We start from the raw sequence: 16690 nt of genomic DNA, 5'->3' as shown, positions 1-16690 counted from the left end.
TAAACAAAGCAAAGTCATTTCAAATCTCTAAGTTAGTCACGTATCCATGAAAAAGAATTCCTGGTTCACTGTAGCTAGACTTTTCTAAGCCCTTAACAGAGAATAAGGGAAATCATTTGTTTGGACATCCTTATAATACTTAAAATCTTTTTCACAATGACTGTAGCATATTATCTTACTAGGCTCTTCCTTCCCTGAATCATCTAACCTTCACTTTGTGATCCCCGGGTTCTCTATTGGTTCAAGAAGTCCTTCATCCTACTACGAAATCTTTTTACCATTACATCAGGCAAGACTGTCCTTTTGCCACTTAACAAAAAATGGTGTGCCCAAACATACTAATATCCACTCTCTATCAACCAAACTCCAAAGCTCAGATTTTTTTTTTTTTTTTTTTTAAGCTCAGATCTTTTTAATCCTGGGAACCAATTTTATTTATGAACAGACCTCAAATTATTTTTTCATAATTTTGAGTTTCATTTTTAAACAAGCGCATTTAGTCTTTTAGATTAAAAAAGAAGAAAAATATAATTTAAAAGAGTATTAAAAAACTGGCAAAGAAGCTGGGTCTAAAAAAAATAAATGCAAAAGGTAACAATGAGAAGTTAAATTTAACTGTTATAACAACTTAAGTGTTATGTAACCTTTCTCACACAATCTCCTTTATTTTGCCCTTTACCTCAGGAAGATAGGAGAAGAGGAGGAAACAAACAAGGAAATTATCAAGGATAAAAAAATGACCTATACAGATGGGAGAGGGTATTACACATAGTCAGCCCTTCTTTAACTTCAAAATTGTGCTATACAGCTTTTCACATATAAAAATGATAAAATAATAATGGTAATACTCAATTACAATAAGGGAAATAGCCAAAAGTGGCAAAATTTTAAGGAAATAGATAGTTTTCTCATTCTACTAGTACTGTAAGCATAAATTAGTAAAATTTTTGCAGCATAATTTAGCAATGTCAAAAGTTTTAATATAGTTAATCCTTGCACAACAGTAGAAAATTCATACATAACTTTCAACTCCTGAAAAACTTGCCTAATAGCCTACTGTTGACTTAAAACCTTACCCACAACAACAAATAGTCGATTAACATATATTTTGTGTGTTACATGTATCATATACTGTAGTCTTATAATAAAGTAAGCCAGGGAAAATAAAATATGACGAAAATTCTAAGAGAAAATACATTTATAGTATTGTAGTGTATTTACTGAAAAAAAAAAATTCCACATTTAAGTGGACCTTTGCAGTTCAAACCCATGTTATTAAAGGATTAACTACACACACACACCTTCGCTCAGTAAGCCCCACCACATCAAAGTATTCCTTCTAAAAACATTAAACATGGATGTGTGCAAAGATTTAGCTACAAGGATGGACAACAGTTAGTACCAAAAAAAGGAAAGAAACAGTCTACACAGGCAATAAAGAATTCTTCTACCTATAAAATAGATACTATATAGGGAATTGAAATGTTACAAAGTGTTTTTCTCAGATGGAGAAATTAACAGGATACACCAGGTTAAAGAAAGTAGCAGAGTTTAATTCAATTTTCAAATGTTGAAAATTTATTGTGATAGAAAAGTCTCTGAAGATTTGCTTCAGAAATGTTTAAAAACAAGTGTCTCTCAATGATAAATACCAATGGGTCTTTAATAAATTCACACAATATTTCTTAAGTATTAAGTGGCTAGCACCATGCCAGATATAATGAAATAGAGATGTGAGCAAACACATGGCTCTGTTCTCAGGCTGTTTACCTTCTATGGTTATTGATCTTTTAATATTTTTCTTTAAACAATGAACGTATTATTCATATAAATGTTAAAATAAGTGTACTTATGTTAAAATTAGGAAATGGTCAACATTATCAAATGAGAACTCCCAGGAAGAAGACGGTAGGGAAAGTAGCAGCTTTAGGTAAACATACATTCTCACCACTTCCTAAAAGACTGTGACATTAAGCCTTTTATTATTTTTTTTTTTTTCATCATGGTAAGTATACTCTTGAATCCCTATCACCCATTTCACCTACCCCCACCCACCTGCCCTCTGGTACCCATCAGTTTGTTCTCTATAATTAAGAGTCTGTTTCTTGGTTAGCCTCTTTTTTGTTCCCTTTACTCGTTTGTTTTATTTCTTAAATTCCACATATGAGTGGAATCATATAGTATTTGTCTTCCACTTATTTTGCTCAGCACTATACTCCTTAGTTCTACCCACGCTATTGCAAATGGCAGGATTTCATTCTTTTTCATGCCTGGATAATATTTCATTGTCTATGTATACCATATCTTCTTTATCCTTTCATCTACTGATGGGACACTTGGGCTGCTTCCATAATTTGGCTACTATAAATATAGTTTGGCTATTGTACATAAGGTTACAATAAACATGGGGATGCATGAATCCCTTTCAATTAGTGTTTTTGTATTTTGGGAGTAAATACCCAGTAGTGCAATTGCTGGGTCATAGGATAGTTCTACTTTTAACTTTTTAAGGAACCTCCATACTGTTCGCTAGAGTCGCTGCACCAGTTTGCACTCCCACCAACCATGAACAAGGGTTCCCTTTTGTCCACCATTCTCACCCACACGTTATTTCTTGTGTTGTTGATTCTGGCCATTCTGTCAGGTGTGAGGTGGGATCTCACTATAGTTCTGATTTACATTTCCCTGATGATGAGTGGACATCCAGCTATATTTTTTTTTAAGATTTTATTTATTTATTTAACACAGAGAGAGAGATCACAAGTAGGTAGAAAGGCAGGCAGAGAGAGAGGGAGGCAGGCTCCCCACTGAGCAGAGAGCCTGATGCGGGGCTTGATCCCAGGACCCTGAGATCATGACCTGAGCTGAAGGCAGAGGCTTTAACCCACTGAGCCACCCAGGCGCCCTGACATCCAGCTATTTGATTCAAGTTAATTCCTTGTAAGTTACAAGCAACCTAAAGAGTTTTTTCAGTAAAAGAATAAGGTGTAACTGAAGAATGAAAAGAGAAGTTCAAAGTCTTACTGTAATTTGTCCGGAATTTAAAAAAGAGAGATTTTCAGAGAAATACAGTGAGGGAGTAAAGAGAGTTAAGACAGATTCAGTAGATAACAGAAACTTCATGCTTGGAAGTATTATGGCTTTGAGTTAAGGTTATCAGAACAAGAGAAAGACAGTGTACCTGATGACAAGTCCATACGTGCAGTGCGGGATGAAAAGAAACAACAATGTAGTTTAAAGGTGATAGCCTTGCCGGAAAAAAAGGGAACCTTCTGCAGAGTTACGTGCAACAGAAATGCAAGGAAGGAAGGTTTAAAATGCAGTCTATATTCCTAATATTAGACTGTGTACTAACTGCAGACAAAACTCAGCATTTGTTTTCACCCCCAGCCCAATGTTTCTAGGTATGGAAGGATGTACTTCTTTGACATTCTTCAAATTTGTCAGTTGCACTGACTGCGTTCTTTAGGCCAGAACAGGCTGTGGTTGCCTAGAGTTATTAGGTCAACAGATTTATTTGATTTATTTTGTTTGTTATCCGAGGCTAGACTGAAAGGTTACATTTATACCCTGGATAAATGATATCTTAGAGAGCTTGTATTAACTTTCATTTTATATAAATGACTGATTTATTCTGCTCACTAGCACCTTTTTGCCTCTCAAATTGTGATTGCCTAAAACACATCTTTTCCCTTTTATGCAGCATTAATACGTATTAAACACATGCTAACATTTGAGAAACCCTGTGAACAGTATCCACAACAGACCTTTGTTCCCATCTCCTTTTCTCCACACATTTGCAAAGATTTAATATCACAGATTCAACCAGACAGAAAGTTGGAAAAGCTAAAAAACAAATAATCTTTTACTGCTTCATCAGCACCTTCACTGAGACTTTCAACTATAATTAATGCACACTGCCATTATTAAATTAATATATCTGGAGCACCTGGGTGGCTCAGTTGGTTAAGCATCTGACTCTTGGTTTCGGATCAGGTCATGATCTCGGAGTGGTGGGATCGAGCCCCATGTCAGACTCCGCTGGAGGTTATTTCCCTCTGCTCCTCCCCTTGCTCTCACATCTCTCTTTCTTTAAAATAAATAAAACCTTTAAAAAATTAATATACTCCTCAAGATCTTTAGCACCTCACATTTGGCTTACTATAACAGAAACAAAGTATATGTTTTGAGTTCCTTCAATGTGTTCTGCAACAGCTCTCTGGTTCTTTAAGCTACTATAACTTGTGCTTATTGCCTAGACATAGGATTCTGACAACCTCAGTTACGGTCACTGTTTTGCTTTCTTGGATACTTCTCAAATGCATTTTCTAATTCTAGACCATGAGTGAACTGAATAAAACTTGTGATTCCCAAATTGCAATGGAAGGAGTGGAAGTACTGGTGATTTTTTTTTTAAACATAGATATCACAGTTTGAAAACCACTAAATACATTTAAATGAAGTTATACAAAGAAATAGGGTGCAATGAGTAAATGCAATGACCACATATGAACAGTCACCTTGACTGTAATGGGTTTTTAGAGACATAAGTAATATCCATGGATATTATATGCCTGTATAGGTATTTTGTATGTTTATTTCATTTTATTTTACTATCTCAACACAAATTTGTATTGTATAGCAAAAATATATACAAAGCAAACTAATTCCAATGATTCTATCTGAAAGGAGTTTTAAACAAAGAGTAAAAGAATCACAACCTTCAATGGTGCCTGGCTGGCTCAGTTGGTTAAGTGCCTGACTTGTGATTTCTACTAAGGTCATGATCTCATGGGTCATGGGATGGAGCCCCAGGGTCACACAGGGCTCCACACTCAGCAGAGAGTCTGCCTGGGATTCCTTCTATCCCTCTCCCTCTGCCTCTCCCCAACTTGTACAGACACGTGCGTACTCTCTCTTTCTCATATAAATAAATAAATCTTAAAGAAAAAAAAAAAAGAATCACAACCTTCAGTTCTAACAGCTACAACAATAAAGAGGAAATCATGCAAGGATTAAGAAAATGGTAATTTCTGAAGAAGCCAAATAAGATCTATTATTGGAAAATACCCACTCTATGTTCTTGTATTTTATATATCCTAGGATGGAGTCTTGTCATTCTACCCAAGAACGACAAAGAGAAGACAAAGAGAGCTCACCAACTCTGACTTAAGACTTCTTCACATTAGCAACTCTTGGCATCAAACTCACCCTAGCCATCTGTAACTGCTGAGCTACTAAAACAACCAAAATTTATTTTGTCCAAAACTGATAGACAATGCAACAAAATGAGAAAATTACTTGAAGGAAGGAGGAAAGGGAGAAAAAAAATCAATCACGGGAGGGAATTTCAGAGAAAACTTCCAGCTCACAACAAACCACAAAGAAACTATTTTTTTTTTTTTTTTAATTTTCATGGTTTTCATGCTAATATCAGGAATGAGTTATTACTCTATCTCCCCTTCAACTAACTGTTTTGCTTCAGGATTTCTTACTATCTCCCAAGTCTCCTACCTCATAATTTCTTTTTAGAATTTGGATGTGTACTCTGAGATAATTTGCTACTTAATTTTCTAAGTAATTAACTTAGTGATTGTCCTTACCTAGAATTTGCCACACGTATTTACAGATATTACATATAATTTCTATTATACTACTCCTAAGGTCCATCACATATATCTGCAAGAATATATACGCCTGTCCTTCAGTCCAAGGTTCTCCATCTCTCAGGTTGTCTTCCAACCCAAAGAAGAGAAATCACTGCCCCATCTCATGGCTTAAGGCAGTCTAACAGTGCCATCAGCTGTTTGGTTCAGCAAAGGCTAATGAGTTAGTTTCAGGGTTAGGAGTAGCAAAGGAGATACAGGAGACTCTAAAAAACCATTCAAATCTCGCTTCTAGGAAGGAATATCAGGAGTCCTGCCTGCAGACAGCCTCTAACAGTGAGCTGCTTTAGGTGCAGAGCCTCTTGCCCAAGGTCACACTCCCTCCCAGGCTGGCCCATACCCAGTATCAAAAGGATGGAGTATAAAGACGTGGTCATCTTTGCCCAACTTGGGATAGCTCTGAAGGGCCATTCTAGCTCCAAGGTTCCACATGGAGTTGGCCAAGGCTGTCACAGCTTAACTTCTCACCTCTGTCCAATCCTTCCTCTTTTCAATCCAATTCTTTCCCCTCTACCTTCCACAAGTGCTGATCCTAAAGGCACTCCTTACTAAATATCCTGTATGCTGAACTCAATCCAGAGGAATCCAACCCACAAATAGGCCAAGAGCACTGAAACTTCACTGACCGACTAAGCCACCCTGGCGCCCCTAACCAATCAGTTTTTAAGAATAAATTCCTAGAAGCCAAATGACCAAATCAAGTGACAGAAATTTTTTTTTTAATTCTTCAAACATATTACAAACCAGAAAGGCTTTAAAAAAAAAGAAAACTTTTTTAGGAAATCTTTTTTTCCTTCTGTTTCAAATTCATCTGACATGACAGAAAATGTTTTTTAAGAATAAATCCGTAACAGTAATGATAAAGTATACCATCTGCAGATCAGAAATGTTTAGGAATTCCTATAAGGCAGAAAGCAAGACTGTATCACAATGACAAATAAGGACAAAAAGTACAGTCCAAAATGTACACAAAACAGATTCTACCATTTTGTACTTCAAAAGTAGAAGCAGTTTTTCACAAGGAACCCCAAGCTCAGAAAATTTCACACAAAGAAGAGGACTCAGTACTATAACTAAAGAAGTGTCTTCAGAATAATGGGCCAATAAGTCCCCTACATACCTATACCTGAGCAATTTACTCACATGTTCACTGTATGGCTTATGTGTACTCCCTAAAAAGTTATGGTTTATAATCTGTTCTCCAAAATTAAATGTCTATTTGGCTGGAGCTGGAGATTCTCACCTTGCAGTGGGTTCCAAAGAGAGAAGTAGGAAGCAGCCTGAGCTAACAATGTCTCCATAAACTGGTGGTAGGGGTGATGGGAGTGTGGACAGGCCTACTAGAGTTGGGCTCTAATTTTGAACTTACAGGAAGATGGCGAAGAGTGGACAGAAAGAATTCAATAATTAGTATGTAAAAAGGAATTTTTCTGTAACTTGGAAATATGGTCAATAAAGACTCAAGGAAAATTAAAGAAAAAAATCAAAGAAACAGAAGCCATCAACTTGAAATACTACAACATACTAAAATACATACATACATACATATATATATATACACCTCTGCATCCATTCTCACCTTCCTCTTCTTCCTATTACAAATAACTGAACTACTGCCTAGCTATCAATGGCCAGTTCATCTACATGACAGTAAATGGGTCTCAGAGCACCTCTTTTCAAGGACTTAAATCCTTAAGTTACCGTTCTCGGCTCCCATCTTATTAGATTACTCCCTGCCAGCTAGTTTGCCACATGTCCCACCTTACCTCCAAAAAAAAAACCAGGAAAGAATAAAACAAATATCCCTAGACTCATACCCTTACAGCCAACAATTTTATAAATGGAAAATATAGTTAAGTTCATGGGTTAATAAAGTTTTAAAGAGTATTATATATATGTATATATGTGTGTATATATGTACACACACACACACACACAAATAGCATGCTCTCCAAGATGCAGAATTAAAAAATTATATTGTAGAGAGAATTTGTGTATTTTTGTTTAAAACAGTTTCCTTTAAATAAGTTAGTCTTAATTAAAAAATCTAACAGTGTTAAGTAATTATTAATACCTATTATCCTGAAGCCATTTCTTAAGTACTAACCAGCTTCACATAACAATCTCCAAACCCCTTTATCTCTGGCTTTTCAGATCAGAAGACTGAAGCTCTGGGGTCATATATACATTATGCTAACAATAATGCCACTGTAAACAATGGAGATGAGCTGAGAAATAAGCCTAACTTCAAACCCCACATATATTAAACCTGTCTCAAACAAAAACTGAATTTTCACTAGGAAAAGTGCTCACTTGACCTAATATGAAAGTGGCATTATAAAATATCAACATTAAACAGCAACAATCCTTCAGTCCAGCCCTGAAACATGACAGCTGTTCTGCCCACTAAATAAAGTTGTGGAAAACAAGTATACTATGTTTATCTGGTCCACATACAGATGTTCACTATCATCAGAAGGTTAAAATGTTCTTGTTTATAAGGATACAATTTTTCTTTGCTATGGGTTTTGCCTTTGATATTGGAAGAGTGGGTGGTATTTGGGGGTGCTTTCTCTTCCTAACTGAATTGTGGTCTGCATCAGCAGCATGGTACTACAAAAGGGACACATCTTAGGGGACTGTCTTGAATTATTTAACTCATTTTTTACAGGAAAAAAATTTCAAGTGAATAAAAAACCTGTTTTCTCCAATGCTCAAGCTCATTATATGATCGTCTCTCTGCACTGCTTATCTTTACAATGACTACAGACCAGACTTTCATTCAAATTATTTTCTAGCTAAAATGGAAGTTTTACAGTCAGGATAAAGAGGGGAAATATTGAGTCTCTGTTACTTCTTCAAAGTGTCGATCCATGGCTCACCTTTTATTTGTTTTTTCTTTAAAGATCTTACATTTTAAGAGAGCAAGCAAGCAGAAGCAAGGGGGTGAGACAGAGGGAGAAGCAGACTCCTTGCTGAGCAGGGAGCCCAATGTGAGGCTGGATGCCAGGACCCTGGGATCATGACCTGAGCCAAAGGCAAATGCTTAATGACTAAGCCACCCAGGCACCCCTATGGCTCACTGTCTACTATGATAGAGCTTTTAAAGGGCTTTTAAAGGGCAGGGATTTTTCACAAGGTAGAACAAAATGGTAGTGCACAGGTAGGTGATGGTTATCAGTTACACTGGTCAACTTACTGATAATTTACATAGAGTTACATGAATTTTTCACATTTCTATCTACCCCATTTTTCTTCCTCATTGTTTAGGATGTTCACAAGCTTACAATTTCTTAGAAATAAAAACGGTAGTATCCTTGGTAGAATACAAACAATTATAATTATTTTAAATATATATAAATTAAATAGTAATGAATAAGGGAAAAAATTACCTTTTGGATAATCTTCCAATAAGAGGTTGAAGTGACCTAATTGACAAAAGAAATCAGACTCCACTTTTCCTTCAGCTTTTAAGATTAGAGATTCGTAGCAGCGAACAGCCTAGAAATAAAAAATACAAACATTTAAGAAAAAGGTAAAACCCTAAAATGTATTCCCTTCCTGAGGTAATGCGTATCCTCTATTCAATCACCCAAGAAATCAATATATTTCATTTCAACCTCAGACACAGTCAATGCAGTGTTCTTTAGATACCTAAGTATTTATCTGAAGAGCCACTAAGTCATGGCATAAGTGCTTTTCCTATCTAAAAGAGAAATACTTGCCAAATACAGAGCACTTTGATAACTTTATTCATAAGCTGCACATCTAAACTATTATGGTGGTACTTGTTGATATAAACAGATAATATCCATCTTTCCCACACACTGAAAGAACTTTATTCAATTATGTAAAAATTCAGATAATCTCCAGAGTAAGAATAATAGCTACCATCTATACTGAACAACTTTTTGTCATAACCTCTATCAGTTTAACCTACCATAAACTGCCTTTCAAGCCTCTTCTCGTGATGTGCTTTAATCCCACTCTAACTCTAGTCTTCATCTCACCCTTACTCGAATACATGTAAATGTACTCACTCTCACTATTTCTTCCCTGAATAAAAAAATAACATACTATTTTAAGGATATTATTCTTTTTTTTGTAATCCCAGAGACTGCAAGAGAAAATGAACAATGGAAAGAACAGACTTCTGGAGTCTTAACAAATTCCAGTTCTCATTGGCTACAGGAGATCCTGGGGAACTTATCCTCTCTGCCTCTCCGTTTTAATAACACTCAGAGGGCAGACAAAAGGATTCAATTCAGAATACTTCTCTAAGCATTTATCACACTGCTTAGCATTCCATAGGTACTTAATAATTGCTTCTTTACTTTCTCCTTCGGTAAGTAAAAAGCTCTCTTTCAGGATTATTTCAAGCTTCCCAAATAGTTTTGTCAAAAGTTACCTGCTAACAATTTACAATGTTCTTATGTGTTAGAATGTGTCCTGGAGTTACTAAAGAAAGAAATGTATAGGATTTCTCAAATCTCTGGGTACATTCCCAGATTTGGTACCCACAAAGAAAGGAACTAGAATAGTTTCTGTTACTAAATAATCCCTTTCACCATCACTTCAAGAGCATTTGATGCAAAGTACCCACTTAAAATGTTTTGATTTTTACTCTCTTGTAAAATATAGGGCCTCTGATGGACAGTTTCAAAATGTATATCCTAAAATTTACCTATGCAAAGCACATACATACATACATACATACTCATCAAGTTTGGAGAAGCCATCCTAAACAAGACAAATTCTGGGATGACTTTACTATGCTTAAAGCCTGACATTTTACAAAGGGCTGTCTTCAGTTCTTACTCCACTCTTAGCTATCTACATGTGCATATGTACCAAATCACAACCATGAGAAACTATTCATTCTGCTTCCCTATAATTAAAAGAGTCTGAATACTACACTGAAGTGTCAGAAATTACTATAATTTGGAGGCATGAAATTTCAAGATCCTATTTACGTCATATATAATCCTATCTGGCAGATGGTTAAGTGCACAAAAATACAATATATTTCAGTACTTTTTAATAGCAGAGAAATTCACAAAATTACTGGGCTACACCATTACAATTCTTAATTTTACATTAAATGAGTGACTTTAAAGCTAATGCCACTGTAAATTAAACACTCAATTAAAATAGTTATTTTTTTTCTTAAACTCTTAGTTATTTAGAAAACTTTCCTACTCCTCCCTGGTAATTTCTTATTGCTGATCAGCATTAAATTTATAAGCAAATATGGTTTGATAGTGAAAAAGGATTCAAGATATAAACATGAAGAAATGTAATGATTTAAGCAAAAAGATGGCAACACCTATACTTCCGTCTTACCACCATACCTTAACTCCACTACCAGGATCACTTACTGCCTTATCTTCCACTTCCCATAAAACAAAGGAACACATCTAAAATGAATACTATACATAACTCTGATTATCATAAAGCATTAACATAAGGTAAAAACCAGAATGGGCAGATTTTAAATTCGCCTACCCATACTCTCAAGCTTCATTAACAAATTCATAATAATTTCCAACAAAGCCAGCACACACCTACGAGCTAATGTTGGTGGTCAAAGATGATGCTGATAGAGCCAAATACCAAATGGGATGAAGATGAGCAAAACGTCAGAATAAAGTTTCCAAGTGCCTTGTGTCACCATTTCATAGTGAAACTTCATGAATTTATTTGAAGTGTTTGAGGTAAATGCTGATATTAGATACAGGCAAATACTATTTTTTAAAGAGCATTTAAAGGAAAATAAATAACTGGAGATAATTTCCAATACTCTTAACTCATACAATAATCCAGAATGAGACAGTATTTTTATAGTAACATTTTTAGTCAAAAGGCTAACTACAAACATAGAAGATAGGTTTGTTTTTTTTTTTTTTTAAGATTTTATTAATTTATTTGACATGTAGAGAGAGATCACAAGTAGGCAGAGAGGCAGGCAGAAGAGAGGGGGAAGCAGGCTCCCCGCTGAGAAGAGAGCCCGACTCGGGGCTCCATCGCAAGGAGCCTGATGTGGGACTCTATCCCAGGACGCCGGGATCATGACCTGAGCCGAAGGCAGCTGCCCAACCAACTGAGCCACCCAGGCATCCCTAGAAGATAGTTTAGATTTAGAACAAAGTTTAGGAAACTTCTATAAAGCAAAAATGTTTACTGTTAAAATGGTTACTTTTATATTCTTGCTCTTTTTACTTGAAATGTGCACGAGTAAAATCATCCCCACGTGTACACACGTGTGGAGGAAGAAAAAGGACTAGAATATAAAACAAATGTTAAGAATAGAAAGTCATGTAGAAACTTTGTTATTTTTACTTCCCTATATTTTCTAGATTTTTCATAATTAACCTATAACATTTCTATTCTCATAAAAGTCATTTAAAGAATTATTGTGATTTCCTCTAGGATTCACCCTACCTTCAATGTGAGGATAGTCAGAAATTTGCATTTAAATCATCTTTGTTTATATCAGCATCATTCAATAGAGCACTTTCTACAATGATAAAAATGTTCTATCATCTGTGTTGCCCAATAAGCTACCTACTAGACACATGTGGCTACTGAGCACTTAAAACATGGCTAGCAGAAGTCAACAAGTCAATTTTTAAATTATTTCAATTTTTATTTCTATTTAAACAGACACATGTTAATGGGCAGAGTAGAGCTAGATTTTTTTTTTTTTTAAAGATTTTATTTATTTATTTGTCAGAGAGAGAGAGAGGGAGAGAGAGCAAGCACAGGCAGACAGAATGGCAGGCAGAGGCAGAGGGAGAAGCAGGCTCCGCTGAGCAAGGAGCCCAATGTGGGACTCGATCCCAGGACGCTGGGACTATGACCTGAGCCAAAGGCAGCTGCTCAACCAACTGAGCCACCCAGGCGTCCCTAGAGCTAGATGTTTTTTAAAGTTTAAAACTAATTGAATATTTGATCCCTATGCTACATATCAGGAAAGCAAAATTTCTGTTTATAAATGAAAAGCCTATAAAAATAATGAAGTATCCTGCACTGGGGATGAACAATGCCTTTCACAAAAATCACTGTTACATCCTATGGTTGTTTATAGTTAGTGACATATACACCCATAATCCCTACCACCTACTGGAAAAAACAATGAGAATGAAAATAAAGTTAATCGTTAAATACCAGAATCAAAGGAGAGTACACTAAGATCCTCCCAGCTAGGTAGAGAACTTCAATGTCTTCCTCCCATTACAGTACCATTTTCCACAATGTTTAATATAATTTATGCTCAGTATCTGCTTTATTTTTATTATCTGAAAAATCAGTTATCTCAAAACAGTGATATTATCATTACCCTCTATTTCTAAACCTTGATAAATGAAGCTTAGAGCTTATGAACACAGACGTGTAACATGTGCTGTTTTAATGTTAACATTAAAAATGCTTAAACATTATAGTCTTGTATGATGAACTGGTCAGGGCTTACCTAAAACAGGACACTTGTTAATATTTTAGAATTGTTAAATATAGGCAACTTTTAAATAAATGATTTTTCTTCCAATTTAGGAGATTAGCTAAAATAGAGAAAATTAATGTAGATTTACTTATTTATTTTATTTATTTATTTATTTTGAAAATTAATGTAGATTTAAATACCCAATGATTTTAAACGAAAAACTTTTAGGTTGACTATAATAAAGACAAGCATGCAGTCCTGCCCTTAATTCTTAAAAGCCAGCCACAGATACACAAGATGGTTCAGCAGCCAGTTGACTTACAAAAGAGGATTGTAAGGGATTTAAGCAGACTACAGGTCAACATGTCATCCATGAAATATGGCTACTAAAAAAGCATTCATGACCCAAATTAATAAAGCATATTATACAAATCAACACCAATAATCAGCTTGCCAAGGTCTACTCTGACCAGATCTCTAACATTATCACAGGTTCTGAGTGCCACATTTTAGGTAACTTACAGAGGGCTACAATTTTGATGAAGGATGGAAAAACTGTATGAAAAATATTTTAACTAAGTTTAACTGGGGAGAATCATCAGGGATGCTAAAGCTTTACTCAAAAATTTAAAAAGTTGGGGCACCTGAGTGGCTCAGTGGGTTGGGCCTCTTCTTTTGGCTCGGGTCATGATCTCAGGGTCCTGGGATCGAGCCCCGCATCGGGCTCTCTGCTCAGACGGGAGCCTGGTTCCCTGCTCTCTCTCTCTCTCTCTCTCTCTCTCTCTCTCTCTCTGCCTGCCTCTCTGTCTGCTCGTGATCTCTGTCTATCAAATAAATAAAATCTTAAAAAAAAAAATTAAGAAGTTGTCTCTTCAGAAATGATTATTTGCACTCTGCGTAGCTCCAGGCATCACACCAATGAATGGGTGTAACTTACAAGAAGTTTAATTCTGTTCAATCAGAAAAGAGGAAAACTTAAATATGCCAAAAATTAAATGGGCCATCTTTGGCTTGTATCTGTACAAAGAATTAAAGCATAAATTATTAAGCTATCTTAGTGGGAGTTAGAAAAGAGACTTCTTACTTTGGATCTAATTCTGAGCTGCAGGTTTTTTTCAAGATTTCTTGGGCTTCCACAATATAAGCATACAATGTCCAATATTATATATAATACATATCCACACACGAACACATATAAATATATCTCTCCTGACTTAATTTCAAGATTAGTTTATTCACTTTGAATTTCAATAATAAATTTCTAAAGAAATTCGGTATCTTGACCTGCTTCCCTCAAACCCTAAAAATGTTTGCATTGTTAAAGCTGATTACCTTTCCCAGAAATATGCCTCATAAATAATGACAATTCTTGCCCTTTCCTGACACTCCCAATGCCTTTGCCTGGCTGCTTTTCAAACTACCTAAGTCTAAATCATTTTTGGAAATTTCAACTCACCACATTTTTTTAGTATATGTGCTGCCGAAGCCAGCACTCACCACATTTTTTTAATGAGGGAAGTGTTACACACAAATATTATAATCTTAAGGCTTATTGGTTCTTTTTTTTTTTTTTTTTAAGATTTTGTTTATTTATTTGACACACAGAGAAAGATCACAAGCAGGCAGAGAGAGAGGAGGAAGCAGGCTCCCTGCTGAGCAGAGAGCCCCATGCACAGCTGGATCCCAGGACCCTGGGATCATGACCTGAGCCGAAGGCAGAAGTTTTAACCCACTGAGCCACCCAGGCGCCCCAAGGCCTATTGGTTCTTAATGACATATTTATCCCTGAACTTATATATATCAGACCTCCATACTTAATTTTGTTTACTATTTTTGAAAAGTTAAAATGTATACATCACCAATTCTAAAGGGTATAAAGTGAAAAGTCTGTCTCCTAATCCTAACCCCAGCCACCCAGTTCCCTTTCCCAGAAGCAAAAAAAAAAAAAATTTAATTTTCTACTGTATTCAAGACCATTTTGTGCAGATGCAAGCAGATATATTTTTCCTACCTCAGTATTAATATTTACATATTTATATAAACATTGTTTTGCAACTTGCTTCAGATTCTAGGTGACCCTGATATCCTTTCTCTTCTCTTTCTCTGTTAACAGAACCCCTAAGCTTAATTAGACATGTTTTTACAGAATAAATACTGGGATTCCCTGCCATCCTTGTAGGTGTAGCCTGATGATTAAGCTCTGGCCAATGGCAAACAAAGAGCACACGCTGCTTCAACTCCTACTTCCCCTAGCTGGAAGCACCTAAATGTCAGTCAGAAGCCAAAGCTGATGATGGAACACAGGAAAACAGAAAACCTAAGTTCTTAGAACAGTGGATTTCTAGAGCAGCCTGGAACTGTCCCTAAGAATTATTTAAACAAATAAATGAGTATGCAGCCATCTTTCCTTATTTAAAACAAAAACAAGAGCAATAATATCCCAGTCACCTAATGAAATAATCATTAACACACACAAAAAGGATGAAAGAGGGATGCATGGTTAAGCAAGTGTCCAACTCTTGATCTCAGCTCAGGTCGTCTTCTCAGGATTGTGAATTCAAGTTCCATGTTGGAGGTCCATACTGGGCAAGAGGCCAACTTTGAAAAGGGCGATGGCGGGGCAGGGGGTGGGGGAGCACCTAGGTGGCTCAGTCGGTTAAGTGTCTGCCTTCAGTTCAGGTCATGATCCCAGGGTTCTGGGATCAAATTCTGCTTGGGCTCTGTGCTCAGCAGGGAGGTCTGCTTCTCCTTCTGTCTCTACCCCCCGCCCTGCTCGTACACCCTCTCGCACGTGCTCTCTCTCTCTCTCTCTCTCTCTCTCATAAATAAAGATTTTTTAAAAAGATGAAGAAAAAAGGAAAAAGAAATCTAGTTAACTGTCACCCATACTTAACATTTTAGAGAAGATACAAGAACTCATACATCTGTTACCATACCCTATCTCCCTCTCTCCAATTTCCAACATGTTTTGCATCACAATAAAGTCAGTGTAACAAAATTTAAACATTTCAGTCTTGCTCCTGGATTTCTCAGCCTCTCTGGACCTATTACTCTTTCAGTGGATGTGCTGGATGCTAATGAGTAAGCAAGCATCATGCAAGATACTATCATGGCATTCTACATACCATTCTTTTCAAATAGACTTCTAAAAATACTTTGCTATTGTAAAATATTCTTACCAAATTATACTCTGAAATCAAAACTGGGTAATTTAATAAGTAAAGTGTTGATAGCTAATATGAGTCCTTGATATGTATCAGGCATGATTCTAAGCACTCTACATATATTCATTTACTCCTCACAATTTCTCTATGAAATAGAGACACCCTACTTCACAGAAAGAAAAACTGAGCCATAGAGAAAACAAATACTGCATCCAAGGTCACAGTCACTAATTAGGAGAGGCTGGTTTCAAACAGTACCTGGAGTTCCAGAGCCTCTAAAGCAGTTAGCTGTTCAACTCAAGCCATGCCTAGGGACCCAAAAGTCATTTCCAATAAAGGACACCCCATAATCAACTCTCCCTCTTATACTCCCACAAACTAGCTCCCTCCACACCAAGCAGAACAGCATTAAAATCATC

General features: G+C 36.1%; 1 protein-coding gene across 8 annotated transcripts in view; it reads right to left on the bottom strand.

The window, feature by feature from the left end:
- Positions 1-16690, bottom strand: part of LOC111150336 (lysine demethylase 6A) — a 203904-nt gene that overhangs the window by 128386 nt on the left and 58828 nt on the right. For all 8 annotated transcript variants that reach the window (XM_022507788.1, XM_022507793.1, XM_022507791.1 and 5 more), the window contains exon 3: positions 9059-9167. In XM_022507788.1, coding sequence (XP_022363496.1) covers positions 9059-9167 — 109 coding nt within the window. The remainder of the gene's footprint in view (positions 1-9058; positions 9168-16690) is intronic.

Source organism: Enhydra lutris, unplaced genomic scaffold (assembly GCF_002288905.1).
Source record: "Enhydra lutris kenyoni isolate GAN:26980312 unplaced genomic scaffold, ASM228890v2 scaffoldscaffold23, whole genome shotgun sequence".
Classification (NCBI taxonomy): domain Eukaryota; kingdom Metazoa; phylum Chordata; class Mammalia; order Carnivora; family Mustelidae; genus Enhydra; species Enhydra lutris.
The sequence above is the reverse complement of the archived record's forward strand: the minus strand, read 5'-3'. Positions and strand labels throughout refer to the sequence as shown.